The sequence below is a fragment of the Xenopus laevis genome, chromosome 5L, assembly GCF_017654675.1.
Source record: "Xenopus laevis strain J_2021 chromosome 5L, Xenopus_laevis_v10.1, whole genome shotgun sequence".
Classification (NCBI taxonomy): domain Eukaryota; kingdom Metazoa; phylum Chordata; class Amphibia; order Anura; family Pipidae; genus Xenopus; species Xenopus laevis.
Window position 1 is genome coordinate 163,904,903 of NC_054379.1, and position 16,863 is coordinate 163,921,765.

The 16,863-nt window shown below is 44.2% G+C and overlaps 1 protein-coding gene across 3 annotated transcripts in view; it reads left to right on the top strand.

The window, feature by feature from the left end:
- fbxo16.L (F-box protein 16 L homeolog) overlaps positions 1-12,966 on the top strand; it is a 41,820-nt gene extending 28,854 nt beyond the window's left edge. For 2 of the 3 annotated variants that reach the window (XM_018264110.2, XM_041563605.1), the window contains 4 exons: positions 2,987-3,074; positions 4,518-4,556; positions 8,810-9,035; positions 11,471-12,966. In XM_018264110.2, the coding sequence (XP_018119599.1) occupies positions 2,987-3,074; positions 4,518-4,556; positions 8,810-9,035; positions 11,471-11,538 (421 nt within the window). In that variant the 3' untranslated portion in view covers positions 11,539-12,966. The remainder of the gene's footprint in view (positions 1-2,986; positions 3,075-4,517; positions 4,557-8,809; positions 9,036-11,470) is intronic. The other variant, XM_041563607.1, reaches the window with a different exon arrangement.
- The last annotated feature ends 3,897 nt before the right edge of the window (positions 12,967-16,863 follow it).

Consider the following 16,863-nt stretch of genomic DNA (forward strand, 5'->3'; position numbering starts at 1 on the left):
CAAATGTTCTGTAAGGATATACCTTTGTTGTTATTGCTGCTTTTTATTACTCCTCTTTCTATTCAGGCCTCTCCTATTCATATTCCAGTCTCTTATTCAAATTCAAAACCGGGGAGCCGCTGAATAAAAAGCTAAATAACTCAAAAACCACAAATAATAAAATATTAAAAAAAAAAACAATTGCAAATTGTCTCAGAATATCACTCTCTACTACATCATACTAACAGGTAATTTAAAGGCGAACAACCCCTTTAAAGCTGAACTTCACCTATAAATCCTACTGGCCTATTTTCTAAGTTCTTGCAAACAAATGGATTGTTGCCTGACTTGGCCAGCCATGTTTTTGGCTAAACAAATCAATGTGGTGCCCATCAAGATTTTTGGACTTGGCCCAGTTAAGTGGCTGGTGTATCAGAGGAGGATAGAATGACTTGCATTGTCTTTCCTCAATGCCCCGCAGCAGGCTGGGTGCAAAGCAGTCAGTTGGGTGTGTGGAAGAGACTGCTCTGGGCTTGTTTTGGGGAGAATGTACCCATAAATATTACACGACTCAGATAATATCTGCTGTTCAAAGGGAAGCCTGTGTAGCGCTGCTAAAATCCTTTTCATTGCGGGTAATTGATGGGATCTTGCAAGGGGCCATTTGTCTGTGTCAGGCTGCTGGAAGAAGTAGAAAAGCAGCAGCTCTGATGGCCGTCATGCATGCACTGAATCCATTTATTATCATACGCTAAACCCATAGCCTCCCATAAATCACCTATGTACATACGTATTTGTACAGCACTACTTGTATAAACAGCTCTCTGCTTCAAACACACTGAGCTAGCATGTCATCCTTATTGTAACACCTTCACAAAAACATAGCAATTCATTAAAGGGGAAGTTCACCCTTAACTTTTAGCACAGGGTGTGTTATATCTGAGGCTCTTATAAGCAGCTCACCAATGCTGGCCATAGGCGTACAGATATAGTCGTACGAATCCTCGATTCGTACAATTTTCGGGCGGTTTCATGCCATGGCGATCGGTCGTTTAGATGATCGTACAGGTTAGAAAATTTCTGTTGGCTGCCGATAATATCTCTGCATGTATTGCCGATCTGACGATTTTCATTGGGAGACCAGCTTTTGTCAGACATAACTTACTTATGATTGCTGTAGGGGCAGAACATTGTCTGAGCTGTTCTTTTACTACTTTATTTAAACTGAATATTAGTGGCAGATCGGGAGATGGGGACGTCCGTTCATTTGTCCGATATTGCAGGTAAATCTGCACGTCTATGGCCAGCTTTAGGGTCAGGGCACACAGGCAGATTCGGGGAGATTAGTCGTCCGATGACAAATCTCCTCTTCTTCGGGCGACTAATCTCCTCAAACTGCCTCCCCTGCCTTCCCACCGGCTAGAGCAAGCAAACTTAGGGGGCTGTTTCTGCTGAATTGTGCTTAGTACAGGGGAATACCTATACTGCCATAGTTTTATGGGATCTCTCTGTACAGACTATGAGCAAACTTAGGGGACTGTTCCTGCTGAATTGTGCTTAGTACAGGGGAATACCTATGCTGCCATAGTTTTATGGGATCTCTCTGTACAGACTATGAGCAAACTTAGGGGCTGTTCCTGCTGAATTGTGCTTAGTACAGGGAATACCTATACTGCCATAGTTTTATGGGATCTCTCTGTACAGACTATAAGCAAACTTAGGGGACTGTTCCTGCTGAATTGTGCTTAGTACAGAGGAATACCTATGCTGCCATAGTTTTATGGGATCTCTCTGTACAGACTATGAGCAAACTTAGGGGACTGTTCCTGCTGAATTGTGCTTAGTACAGGGAATACCTATGCTGTCATAGTTTTATGGGATCTCTCTGTACAGACTATGAGCAAACTTAGAGGACTGTTCCTGCTGAATTGTGCTTAGTACAGGGAATACCTATGCTGCCATAGTTTTATGGGATCTCTCTGTACAGGACTATGAGCAAACTTAGGGGACTGTTCCTGCTGAATTGTGCTTAGTACAGGGAATACCTATGCTGCCATAGTTTTATGGGATCTCTCTGTACAGACTATGAGCAAACTTAGGGGACTGTTCCTGCTGAATTGTGCTTAGTACAGGGAATACCTATGCTGCCATAGTTTTATGGGATCTCTCTGTACAGACTATGAGCAAACTTAAGGGACTGTTCCTGCTGAATTGTGCTTAGTACAGGGAATACCTATGCTGCCATAGTTTTATGGGATCTCTCTGTACAGACTATGAGCAAACTTAGGGGACTGTTCCTGCTGAATTGTGCTTAGTACAGGGAATACCTATGCTGCCATAGTTTTATGGGATCTCTCTGTACAGACTATGAGCAAACTTAAGGGACTGTTCCTGCTTAATTGTGCTTAGTACAGGGAATACCTATGCTGCCATAGTTTTATGGGATCTCTCTGTACAGACTATGAGCAAACTTAGGGGACTGTTCCTGCTGAATTGTGCTTAGTACAGGGAATACCTATGCTGCCATAGTTTTATGGGATCTCTCTGTACAGACTATGAGCAAACTTAAGGGACTGTTCCTGCTGAATTGTGCTTAGTACAGGGAATACCTATGCTGCCATAGTTTTATGGGATCTCTCTGTACAGACTATGAGCAAACTTAGGGGACTGTTCCTGCTGAATTGTGCTTAGTACAGGGAATACCTATGCTGCCATAGTTTTATGGGATCTCTCTGTACAGACTATGAGCAAACTTAGGGGGCTGGTCCTGCTGAATTGTGCTTAGTACAGGGAATACCTATGCTGCCATAGTTTTATGGGATCTCTCTGTACAGACTATGAGCAAACTTAGGGCTGTCCCCCTTAGTACAGGGGAATACCTATGGTGGTACAGTTGCTGCCTGTATATTACATGTTATTGTGTATATGGGTCTGCTCCATTCAGTAAATTAATTTATAAATTAATTAATCCTAACATGGTTCCATTTCTCCTGTTTCCAAACTACAGACGGAAGGTGAATGTCAGCCAGCAGAACACAGAGAGAAAGAAGAGGCCGACGTCAGCTTCATACAAACTGCGCAAAGCAAATTCACTGGTAAATTCTTCTCTCTCTTATAAAGAAACACAACATAGCGCATAGTGCAGAAATCACATCTGACAATAGTAGAGCACAAGATATTTAGAATTTGACTTATTCTCTCTATACTTGGCAGCGTGGGGTTAAAACTTTTGGCACTGTACTGCCTTACATTTATACGCACCCTTAGATTGGATCCCCATTGGTTAACCCTTTCTTGCCACAGTCAACATTGAGCAAAGTGAAAGCCAGAAATGTAGAATCTGCAGCACTGGTGCTTTTTTGGTGACATCGTAGATACTGGGATCTCCCAGGCATAAAGGGTTAAAGTGTCTGGAATTTAAACATTTATTTTTCTTTAGAAAAGATACATTATCTGGAATAGGAAATTAAATATTACCGCCATCTATGATCCTACTTTATACAAGGTTACACACAACCCTTGCACTTCTTCTGCCCCCCCCCCCTATAGTGAATGAGTCTCAGGGGTGAAACTATAGAGAGCAGACCCTGCAGCCCACAAGTTTAGGGGGGCCCTTTGAGGCCCTAATTAATAAGCAATAGGGATGGGGTGGGGATTTAAAACTTTCTGATGACCCTGGGGTTATTGATCATTTTAGGCAGGAAACAAATGTAAGATTAACTAAGTGGGGGCAACTGGGTTCATTAATAAACATGAAGCCTCAATAGCACAGAGCAATTTCATAGGGTTAGTAACTGGCAGTCATGTGTAAATAACATAGGGAGAGATCTAATATTAAAGGGGTTGGGTTGCCTTTAAATTAGCTTTTAGTATTTAATATAATGGCTAATTATAAGCATAGTTTTTTAATTATTTGCCTCCTTCTGATGCATTCCAGCTTTCAAATGAGGGGTCACTGACCCCACCTTAAAACAAATGCTCTGTAAGGCTACAAATATATTGTTATCACTACTTTTTTATACTCATCTTTCTATTCAGGCCTCTTCTATTCCAATTCCAGACTCTTATTCAAATCAGTGCAGGGTTGCTAGGGTAATTGGGACTCTAGCAACCAGACAGCTGAAATTGCAAACTGGATAGCTGTTGAATAAAAAGCTAAATAACTCAAAAACCACAAAAAATGAAAACCAATTGCAAATTGTCTCAGAATATCACTCTCTGCGTCATACTAAAAGTTAACTCAAAGGTGACAACGACTTTAAATAAATACATTGTATTTTAAGTGAAAGTTCTGTATGAGAATGGAGGATATCCATTGGTAGTGTGTCATTCACAGCCTGGCAAGACCTGTAATTAAGAAGATGAGAGGGAGGGATAAGAAAGGTGAGCTGAAGCAGAGTAAACAAAACAACATGATGTTTATTGCATTCATATATATGAGATCTCTTATTTAACAGGAAACAACAGTGGTGGGATTAAAGGGAGCATTGCATGGCGTGTGTCCTTTAATGTAATTGTTTCTCCCTTTTCTTAATCAGTCTGACAGTTTGCCGGGGAAGAGACACACTAATGTGCAGGTACAGTGGGAGCAGGCGGATGTGTCTCATAACCTGCTCATTCTCATCCATTCAGCAATGGATCACCTGCATTCCATGTAATGTGGAGACAATGGCTTGGTCTGTCCTCCTCTACTGGGCCAAACACACCTGTTCAGCACCTTTTATTAATAAGGATTAAGCCTGTCACAGTTAAACACCTTTATTACCTGCGCTGAATGAGCCCACTGATATCCAACACCACATTCTTCTCCATGTGCAAATAGTACAACTATGAGGCAAAGGGCTTTGGGCTTATTTAATCATTACATTCACATTCTAAATCAACAGAGCTGCTGGTGCTGAGAAGTGGGTGAAGGCTTCATTTTGACTTTAGAAATTCAGTAAAGTTATGTATAATCACCTCTGGGAAGGGAGTGTGGCTATGGGATAGCAGGTATAGTAGGGAGAGATGGTGCCTATAGTAACAGTGGGATAATAGTCTCTGGGAAGGGAGTGTGACTGTGGGATAGCAGGTATAGTAGGGAGAGATGGTGCCTATAGTAACAGTGGATAATAGTCTCTGGGAAGGGAGTGTGACTGTGGGATAGCAGGTATAGTAGGGAGAGATGGTGCCTATAGTAACAGTGGGATAATAGTCTCTGGGAAGGGAGTGTGACTGTGGGATAGCAGGTATAGTAGGGAGAGATGGTGCCTATAGTAACAGTGGATAATAGTCTCTGGGAAGGGAGTGTGACTGTGGGATAGCAGGTATAGTAGGGAGAGATGGTGTCTATAGTAACAGTGGATAATAGTCTCTGGGAAGGGAGTGCGACTGTGGGATAGCAGGTATAGTAGGGAGAGATGGTGCCTATAGTAACAGTGGATAATAGTCTCTGGGAAGGGAGTGTGACTGTGGGATAGCAGGTATAGTAGGGAGAGATGGTGTCTATAGTAACAGTGGGATAATAGTCTCTGGGAAGGGAGTGTGACTGTGGGATAGCAGGTATAGTAGGGAGAGATAGTGCCTATAGTAACAGTGGATAATAGTCTCTGGGAAGGGAGTGTGACTGTGGGATAGCAGGTATAGTAGGGAGAGATGGTGCCTATAGTAACAGTGGGATAATAGTCTCTGGGAAGGGAGTGTGACTGTGGGATAGCAGGTATAATAGGGAGAGATGGTGTCTATAGTAACAGTGGATAATAGTCTCTGGGAAGGGAGTGTGACTGTGGGATAGCAGGTACAGTAGGGAGAGATGGTGCCTATAGTAACAGTGGATAATAGTCTCTGGGAAGGGAGTGTGACTGTGGGATAGCAGGTATAGTAGGGAGAGATGGTGTCTATAGTAACAGTGGATAATAGTCTCTGGGAAGGGAGTGTGACTGTGGGATAGCAGGTATAGTAGGAGAGATGGTGCCTATAGTAACAGTGGATAATAGTCTCTGGGAAGGGAGTGTGACTGTGGGATAGCAGGTATAGTAGGGAGAGATGGTGTCTATAGTAACAGTGGGATAATAGTCTCTGGGAAGGGAGTGTGACTGTGGGATAGCAGGTATAGTAGGGAGAGATGGTGTCTATAGTAACAGTGGGATAATAGTCTGTGGGAAGGGAGTGTGACTGTGGATAGCAGGTATAGTAGGGAGAGATGGTGCCTATAGTAACAGTGGATAATAGTCTGTGGGAAGGGAGTGTGACTGTGGGATAGCAGGTATAGTAGGGAGAGATGGTGCCTATAGTAACAGTGGATAATAGTCTGTGGGAAGGGAGTGTGACTGTGGGATAGCAGGTATAGTAGGGAGAGATGGTGCCTATAGTAACAGTGGATAATAGTCTGTGGGAAGGGAGTGTGACTGTGGGATAGCAGGTATAGTAGGGAGAGATGGTGTCTATAGTAACAGTGGGATAATAGTCTCTGGGAAGGGAGTGTAACTGTGGGATAGCAGGTATAGTAGGGAGAGATGGTGCCTATAGTAACAGTGGGACAATAGTGTGGAATAGCAGGTATAGTAGGAGAAAACTATAAAACCAAACCTCTCACTCTTTCACTCTTTTCCCTTCCTGATATAAATAGAATGAAGCTGTTCATGGCCTCCTGTTGCAAAGCTACACTAAAGCAAATCATAAAAGACTAATATTGTGTGAATAAAGAAAGCAGATAAAGTCCATGTATCCCTCATGTAATATGAAACTGTGACTGAAAAGCTTTACATAAAGATGTATGATACATCATTTTGAATAGGAAATATAATTAACCCGTTAAACTCCATAGTGGGTGTTGGTGCTTCACACTTGGTGCCTTTGTGAGAATTATTTAAGGGAATGAGCTTTGGAATTGATGACAAAAAGACAATGTAAACATAGCAACCCCTGCTCACTGTTTTACCTTTTCTTTTGCTACTGACTGAACCCCACGATCAATGCCCCGACCCCCGATATTGCATGACTAATTAGCAGTTCATTTCGCTGCAGACTGCACTGGCTCCTGGGCAGCAAGGCAACCTGCATGCCTATAAATGAATCAATGGGTTATGAGGGGTGAGAATAAAGCCCACAATGCATAGCAGTTCCCATATAAACTTCAGACAGGAATCATGAGATCAGCAGCATGACATTCACCCATTCGCTGACACATTGAGCATTACACAGCAAGCCAATGGCTAGAGAGGATTATGTGCCTTTAAATTCCAAATATGCAACATGGTAATAAAACATATTTGCTTTACACTCCCCCTGCCTGGTGCAAATACAGGTGATACAACCGGCTGGGCCAGCAGTTCCCTCATTTAATGCACTGCTCCCAGGGTTTGGCTCAGCCACATTGTATTTACCAAAAATAAAGAGAAGTCATTTGCCCTTTTCTTTCCCTACGTCCTGCCAGTCTTTTACTGACTACTGTTGCCTAAACCTTCATTAGTGAAGCTGGCTGGCCACATGTTTCATAACTCCACAAGGCTGGAGCAAGCAGGGACGAACCCTTGTGTGTTTATTTGCAGTTATTCAACGTTTCAGGGTTGTACCTCTTTGTCAAGCATACACAATTGTGATTAACACCCCTGAAACGCTGCATAACTGCAAATAAACTCGAAAGGGTCCATCCCTTCTTGCTCCAGCCTTTGAGTGCCAGTGAATCTTTTGGAGTTGTCTGATTAGGAGAGTGCTGATCCCTCCATCACCGTGCACCAGGCATCCATTCCAGGAGGTCAGGGTGTGCGAGCGGTGCCTCATAATCCTTGTTTCCATAGCCCTTCTGTTTTGTTATAATCCCCTTTTTAAAAAGGCAGCACATTTATTCCCTTGTAATAACACAATTCAGCAGAAACAGCCCCTAATTTTGCTCATAGCATGTACAGAGAGATCCCATAAAACTATGGCAGCATAGGTATTCCCTCTACTAAGCACAATTCAGCAGAAACAGTCCCCTAAGTTTGCTCATAGTCTGTACAGAGAGATCCCATAAAACTTTGGCAGCATAGGTATTCCCTGTACTAAGCACAATTCAGCAGGAACAGCCCCTGTTTGCTCATAGTCTGTACAGAGAGATCCCATAAAACTATGGCAGCATAGGTATTCCCTGTACTAAGCACAATTCAGCAGGAACAGTCCCCTAAGTTTGCTCATAGTCTGTACAGAGAGATCCCATAAAACTATGGCAGCATAGGTATTCCCCTGTACTAAGCACAATTCAGCAGGAACAGTCCCTAAGTTTGCTCATAGTCTGTACAGAGAGATCCCATAAAACTATGGCAGCATAGGTATTCCCCTGTACTTAGCACAATTCAGCAGGAACAGTCCCCTAAGTTTGCTCATAGTCTGTACAGAGAGATCCCATAAAACTATGGCAGCATAGGTATTCCCTGTACTAAGCACAATTCAGCAGGAACAGCCCCTAAGTTTGCTCATAGTCTGTACAGAGAGATCCCATAAAACTATGTCAGCATAGGTATTCCCTGTACTAAGCACAATTCAGCAGGAACAGTCGTCCCTTAAGTTTTCTCAGTCAGAGAGATCACATGATGCAGGATCCAGTGGGATCATACCGACACATATGTAGAACTAATAAAATGAGTATTTATATCACAAGGCATCATACATCCCTGCACTCAGTATCGACATGTCTCCCATCTCTGTCCATTCATGAGTCAGTATATCAGTGATATAGGTATATATATATATATATATATATATATATATATATATATATATATATATATATATATATATATATATATATGTTCAGATGTAATTGGCCATATGCACCAAGGAGTTTATCAGTTCTATCCATGTGTTCCCTTAGATTTCCCTTTCTGCAGAGATTTGCAATAGCCCAAAGTCATCATCCAGGCCGAGCTGGGCGGCTCATCAGTTGGCAGAGTACCCCGTGAATAAGGGCACAGCCAAGTCCCTGGCACAGAGCACAGAGTGGAACGCAGGGATACGCCCCTCACCTGTCCGCCCACCAGTGCCCAGAATGTGGGAACGTGGAAGGAAGACTTTAACCCACAGGTCACAGAGTTCCCCAAGTAAGTGTTTTCCAAATGGCTCACACCCCTTTTATTAGTACTCGAGTCATCTCATCCTTGCTGGGGCTTATTTACTAAAGAACCAACAGAAATTCTTGCCATAGTAACAAGTTACAGGTATTACTTAAAGGGGAAGGAAACCTAGTCGGCGCAAACCCCCCACCCGTTTGTTGCCCACCCTCCCTCCTCCCCCCTGGCCTACCCGTCCCGCTGGGCAAATGCCCCTAACTTGTTACTTACCCTTGTGCGCAGGTCCAGTCCAGGGAGTTCACAGACGACATCTTCTTCCATGCGATCTTCTTCCTGCTGTGAACGGTGCATGCGCAGTAGGATCATTTCGCCGGTATGATCTACTGCGCATGCGCGTGACTTTTGGCGCATGCGCAGTAGATCTGTACCGGCAAAATGATCCTACTGTGCATGCGCCAAAACGCCGTTCACAGCAGGAAGAAGATCGCGTGGAAGAAGATGTCGTCGGTGAACTCCCTGGACTGGACCTGCGCAGAAGGGTAAGTAACAAGTTAGGGGCATTTGCCCAGCGGGACGGGTAGGCCAGGGGGGAGGAAGAAGGGTGGGCAACAAATGGGTGGGGGGGGGTTTGCGCCGACTAGGTTTCCTTCCCCTTTAAAGGGGAACTATCACGGAAATGAAATATAAGCTTCAGCATATTGAAATAAGAAACTTTGTATATACAATCAATTAAATAATTCTGCATTATTTCTGAAATAATCAAGTTTATCTTTATTCCTCTCTCAGCATCTGTTTCTCTTCATTCCCTCTTCATGCAGTCAGTATGCTGAAGCTTATATCAAATTTATATCATTTTTGAGATTGTTCCCATTAACCTGGCCATAGACATGCAGATTTAATTCTATGCCCCATGAATGATCATGCGGTGCAATCTCCTGACCTACCACTGACCATTCAGATGAAATAAAGTAATAAAAAGAACAAATCAGACGATGTTCTGGCCATGAATTGACAGACAATCGTATAATAATAGTAGTGACCGTCACACATTGATATCATCAGACAGGCAATACATGCAGAGATATTATTATTGGCTGGCAGGACTCTTCTAACCTGTCCGACTGACTGAACAACCGATCAACAAGGCACGAAAATGTCAGGATGATCCACACACTGTCTGAAAATCGTATGAACTTCCTTTTTGTACAACTATTATCTTTGTGTCCATGGCCAGCTTAATTCTATGTTACCCAGTAATCCCTCTCCCAATGTCCCCTCAATATGCTGAGCCTTACTGCAGGCTCTGTGTGCATTCCCTCTCACTATTCCAGTGTCACACAGCATTGTACTAGGCAGACTCACTTTGCATTGGGCTAGCCAGGCTCACTTTATGATCGTTACAATGGTTGAATGCAGGCACATGGATTTTGCTCAATTTTGCACAAGTTACATTTGGATTAATTTGGGTGAAAATGTGACATTCCTTTACACACCCTCTAAAAAAGTACATGAAAAGTGAACCCTGGACTTTAAAGGAGAACTGAACCCGCCAATAAGAAATGCTCCTACCTACTACCCTAGATAGTCCCTGCTTACCCCCACATAATTCAATACCCCTGAAAGTGTCCCGAATACATTCCTCACGTGTCAGTGCAGAGTAAGAGCAGCAGAGCTCATTGGCTCCATCTTCTGGCGCCCATGAGCTCCACTGCGCTTACTCTGTTGACACTTTCAGGGGTAATGAACTTTGCGGGGGGAAGCAGGGACTATCTAGCGTAGTAGGTAGGGGCTTTTCCTATTGTGGGGTTAGTTGTCCTTTAATGCCTGGTCAGTAGCAGCTGGAAATACAGGGCACTGCACTTGGGGCTAATCCACAGTGATAGGTGAAACAGGTGTACTAATGTAATACACATAGGAAATGTATTTTGGGAAAATGGAATTTCCTACTTATTTGTATACAGTGTCAGAATGGGTTATACAGAGGAGCTGGGTTATATGAAGGCTCTGGGTTATACAGAGGAGCTGGATTATACAGAGGAGCTGGGTTATACGAAGGTTTTGGGTTATACAGAGGAGCTGGGTTATACAGACGAGCTGTCTTATACAAGGACTTTGGGTTATACAGAGGAGCTGGGTTATACAAAGACTCTGGGTTATACAGGCTGGGTTATACAGAGGAGCTGGGTTATACAGAGGAGCTGGGTTATACAGGCTGGGTTATACAGAGGAGCTGGGTTATACAGAGGAGCTGGGTTATACAGGCTGGGTTATACAGAGGAGCTGGGTTATACAGAGGAGCTGGGTTAAACGGAGGCTCTGGGTTATATGGAGTCACATTATGTCTCATGCTGGGTCCCTGTTCAGAGCAAGGCCTTTCATTCTTAAGAAATAGTGTTGAGAATAAAAAAGGATTGGGGATTAGGATTGAACCTCTAATGCTTTTCATTTGATATGTGACTTTGCAGCAGTGCCGCCATTTGAGAGCCAACCATGGCAGGTGCCATCGTCCAATCACGGATCAGATGAGGAGTAGAGTTGTGTTTACAACACCGATGGCAGAAAGCTCAGAGGATTAATACGCCCCAAATCCATTTTCCTACTGTGTTCTGACTTCTTCATGCCCATCACCCCTCTGGATTTCTTCCCCCCCCAGTACATGGTTTGTTCCACCCTGGATGTTCACATGATGTCACTGTGCCTTAAGGTGAGACCATGGGAGAGACCATCAGGCAGAGACACAATAGGGGCCACAATGCTGCTCTGTGTGTTCTGATCCAATCTGCTTTCCCATAATGCACCAGGAATCACTGCTGTGCATATTCTCTCCTTATATAAAGATTTGCTTTTATTATTGAACTCCATCTGCATAACTGGCAGGAACAGCTGGCCTCCCCAGGTAAAATTGGTTTGGTTGGGGCAAGACGGGACTCCCCTAGCTTTGGTGAGGGGAGTCCAAACGACCCCAAACCCCTTCGGGGGCGGGGATGGTGGGCCCTCCCTAGCTTCGGCGAAGGGGGACCCATTCGTTCAAGCTGTTCACGGGCGGTAGCCTGGGACACTTGGGCAACGGAGCCCATGCCTTCGGGTAGGACTCGGAAGGATGATTCAATATCATCATGGTAGAGCCCTGCCTGGTACTTGTGAGACATATTTCCTTATTAATACCTCTCCTTTCATTCAGTAGGGCTGTCTGTCCCAAGCACATTATTCCCAGGGATGGTTTATTTCAATTACAAATAGAAATGGTCGACCCGCCAGAGCCAATAGAAATGCACTGGGTCCTTTTACTGGTCCTTTAACCTGAGATCAACACTTTATATGACACCAGGAATGAGCCAAAATCAGCCGGCTGCAAATCAGTTATTGTTTTCCTGGAATTAATCCATTAACAGTGATTCCAGCCCAGGGTGAGAGTCTCTTGGGCAAAGGTCAGGGGGTTTTAGCTTAGATCCACTGGAATTTGATTTCTGTGCCCAAATGAAGGGTGTGGGTGCAGATGGGACACAAAGTGCTGTATTGAAGTGACGGCACCAGAACAAATATCCTTGTGTTTGGGTCACATGGGGGACAGTTATTATTATTAACATGTATTTATATAGCTTTAGTGCAACTAGATTTTCAGGCCAGTCCAATCAGTATCTGTAGGTTCTGACAGGTTACTAAGGTGATTGTTTTGGCACCAGACATGGGCCGACCACCTGTTGAGGCTGAATCAGTAGCCGGTACCTGACTGTGTATCCGGAAGAACTACAGGACAAGTCACACCATCTGGCTGAGCATGCTGAGAGATTTGAGTTTGCCAACATGTAGTGGAATTGTGCTTGTTCCATAAAATTGGGCAGAATTTGTCTCTCAGGGCCACAGTTTGGCATTCAGTCTATAGCAGTGTGTGCTGATATGTTTATATATCATGAGATTTCTTTTATTTGCTTCTTTTCTAATAAAAATATTTATATTGTGAGTTCCCTGTCTCCACTACCAAATACAGATTAGGTGCCAGCAGCTGGGGGGGGGGTAAATACGGGGTGTCAGTGTTTATTATGGCTTGTATCCAGGTGTGAGATTGTAAGACCAACTCAATGTAACCATACACAAGCCAACGTTACCTGCCGGAACATTCCTCCCAGTAGTGTAACTTAAGTGCACCGGAACCCCTATAAAAAAATCTTCAGAGGGGCCCAGCTAGGGTTGCCACCTGGCTGGTATTTCTAATTCACAGTCAATGTATTAGCCTGTTTAATTTCTAATCCCTATTGTTCTGCCCCCTGGCCCGCCTCAGATCCGCCCCTCTCAGATCCTCTACTCACCTAATCCAATCGCTGCAGTCCCTTCCTGACCAAACCAGTATCGAAACTTAGTGACCCTGCGTCCAAAACGTCACAACTCCGCCCCTGAAACCCCGCCCCTCTCTGGCCCGCCCCCACCCTGTACATTTTCAGCAGGTAGGGCCAGAACTAAAAGGTGGCAACCCTGGACCCAGCGAACTCCGACCCCCATCCTCCCTCCCACTTCCCGCCCACGTTTTGCCCCGACTCTGCCCACTCCCACCCTCACTCTGCCCACTCTCCACCCAGTGTTTCTGCTCACCTGCGACAGGCAAGAGAGCTGCTATGGGGGAGTTAGGGGGAGATTTGGGGTGAGTGTTTATTTGTACCCTGGGTACCCCTGGAACTATAGCAGGGTGACTGTTACCCCAATGTTTCTATATATCTGTAACATTGTTATGAGCCAAGGGGGCCCAGTCTGAAGGCCAATTAGGGGGAGATTTGGGGTGAGTGTTTATTTGTGCCCTGGGTACCCCTGGAACTATAGCAGGGTGACTGTTACCCGAATGTTTCTATATATCTGTAACCTTGTTATGAGCCAAGGGGGCCCAGTCTGAAGGCCAGTTAGGGGGAAATTTGGGGTGAATGTTTATTTGTGCCCTGGGTACCCCTGGAACTATAGCAGGGTGACTGTTACCCCAATGTTTCTATATATCTGTAACCTTGTTATGAGCTAAGGGGGCCCAGCCTGAAGGTCAGTTATGGGGAGATTTGGGGTGAGTGCTTATTTGTGTCCTGGGTACACCTGGAATTATAGCAGGGTGACTGTTACCCCAATGTTTCTATATATCTGTAACCTTGTTATGAGCTAAGGGGGCCCAGTCTGAAGGTCAGTTAGGGGGAGATTTGGGGTGAGTGATTATTTGTACCCTGGGTACCCCTGGAACTATAGCAGGGTGACTGTTACCCCAATGTTTCTATATATCTGTAACCTTGTTATGAGCTAAGGGGGCCCAGTCTGAAGGCCAGTTAGGGGGAGATTTGGGGTGAGTGCTTATTTGTGCCCTGGGTACCCTTGGAACTATAGCAGGGTGACTGTTACCCCAATGTTTCTATATATCTGTAACCTTGTTATGAGCTAAGGGGGCCCAGTCTGAAGGCCAGTTAGGGGGAGATTTGGGGTGAGTGTTTATTTGTGCACTGGGTACCCCTGGAACTATACCAGAGTGATTGTTACCCCAATGTTTCTATATATCTGTAACCTTGTTATGAGCTCACCCTGAAGGCCAGTTAGGGGGGATTTGGGGTGAGTGAGGGGTCTGCTTCCTCTATAGTTACTCCACTGACCGCATCCATCCACTGGCTCTAGAACTGATCTTGAGTTCTTTCCTCACATACAGTAAGTAGAAGGGGAATTCAGAGGTGCAAGTCACCCCAATACTTAAAACTTGTGTCCCTGAAAGAAAAAGCACCACTTGGTTCATCTATGAAAGAGATATGTACGTGGGTGGGCACCCCTATAACTCGTGCCATTCATTGAATCCTCATGAGTATGTGATACACCTGTCAGTAGGGTGTCCCCTGCCTCCATATTCCCTGTCCTTCACTGGGAGATGGACTGAAGGACGGTGGCTCCAGACTGACAGGCTGCCAGTGTTTGTTTGTATTTGATTCAGTGACCCCGGGGCAAGACACACATTAATATGTCACACGTTAGTCACTCTGTCACAGCTCTGACATCCCAGATAAAGAACTGACATTCCACATAGTGATCTGAAACTCAGGCCTGACATCCCCGACGTGCAACTACCCTGGGGCTAATGGGGAGGAAACACAAGTTCCTTTATATATCGACCTTCTTATCACTCTGCCTCCAACCTGCTCCCTATTATCAACCTTATCCCCGCACTTTCCCTTTTTTTACAATGGGGATGGCACAGTGTCTAATAATAATAGAACAGCTATATAGAAACATTGGGGTAACAGTCACCCTGCAATACTTCCAGGGGTACCCAGGGTACAAATAAGCACTCACCCCAAATCTCCCCCTAACTGTCCTTCAGACTGGGCCCCCTTAGCTCATAACAAGGTTACAGATATATAGAAACATTGGGGTAACAGTCACCCTGCTATAGTTCCAGGGGTACCCAGGGTACAAATAAGCACTCACCCCAAATCTCCCCCTAACTGTCCTTCAGACTGGGCCCCCTTAGCTCATAACAAGGTTACAGATATATAGAAACATTGGGGTAACAGTCACCCTACTATAGTTCCAGGGGTACCCAGGGTACAAATAAGCACTCACCCCAAATCTCCCCCTAACTGGCCTTCAGACTGGGCCCCCTTAGCTCATAACAAGGTTACAGATATCCAATAAAATTTTGAAAAAAGCAACTGGTAGAGAATCCCAGAACTAAATTCTCAAAGGAAGCCATGGTGCCCCCTGGAAGAGTTAAGGTAAGGCTTCCTATTGTATGTTTATTTATACAAAGTCAGTAGATCCCACCGAAGGGCTCTAAACCAACTCAGCCTGACTTTGTACCTAAAACCTTCCTCTTCCTTTGAAAGAATGATGAAGAAAGAGAGGTCAGAGGTTCATAGGTGAAGAAAGTGGGGTCAAAAAGGAGATGAAAGCACCAGACATACAGCCCTCAACTGCCCCAAGCCCCTGCAGGACCTCCTTCAACAGCTAATGAGGAGCTAAATGATGTCCTTCACTGCACTCACTCTCAGTTCTGGGGTCTCTACCTACTGTCTCCATCTTGCCCTACCGTCTTCATATTGCCTTAGCATCTCAATCTTGTTATACTGTCTCCATCTTGTCCTACTGTCTCCATCTTGTCTTACAATCTCCATCTTGTCTTACTCTCTCCATTTTGTCCTACAGTCTCCATTTTGCCCTACTGTCTCCATCTTGTCTTACTCTCTCCATTTTGTCCTACTGTCTCCATTTTTCCCTGCCATCTCCATCGTTTCCATTTTGCCCAATTTTATGGCACAGGTTGTTGAGCCAACCAGGAAAAATGCTATTCTGGATTTAGTGATCTCAAATGACCCAGAACTTATAGCAAATGTGCAAGTCATTGAGCCCCTGGGTAATAGAGACCATAATGTTATATCATTTAATGTCTGGTGCAAAAAACAAATATACACTGGGGCAACAAAAACCATGAATTTCAGAAAAGCTAATTTTAGTGTCTTGAAGGCTGCCCTTCAGAGTATTGATTGGGGCATTAAGTTTTCAGCTAAAAACACAGAACAGAAATTGTTGTCATTTAAAATGTTATTAAATCATTACTGTTCTCAATTTATTCCCTTAAGGAGTAAATGTAGAAGTTCTAAGAATCAAACTTTGTGGCTTAATATAGAAGTAAAGAAGTTAATAGGAAAGAAGAGAAAGGCATTTAATAATTATTGTTGGGACAGAAGCTGCATTTAATGAATATAAACACTGTAATAAATGCTGTAAATCAGCAATCCGGAAAGCAAAGAAAGGAAATGAAGAGTGCATTGCGGTGGAGGATAAGACTAACCCCAAGAAGTTTTTTAAATATATTTATAGTAAAAACATGCAGGTTGAGAGTGTTGCTCCA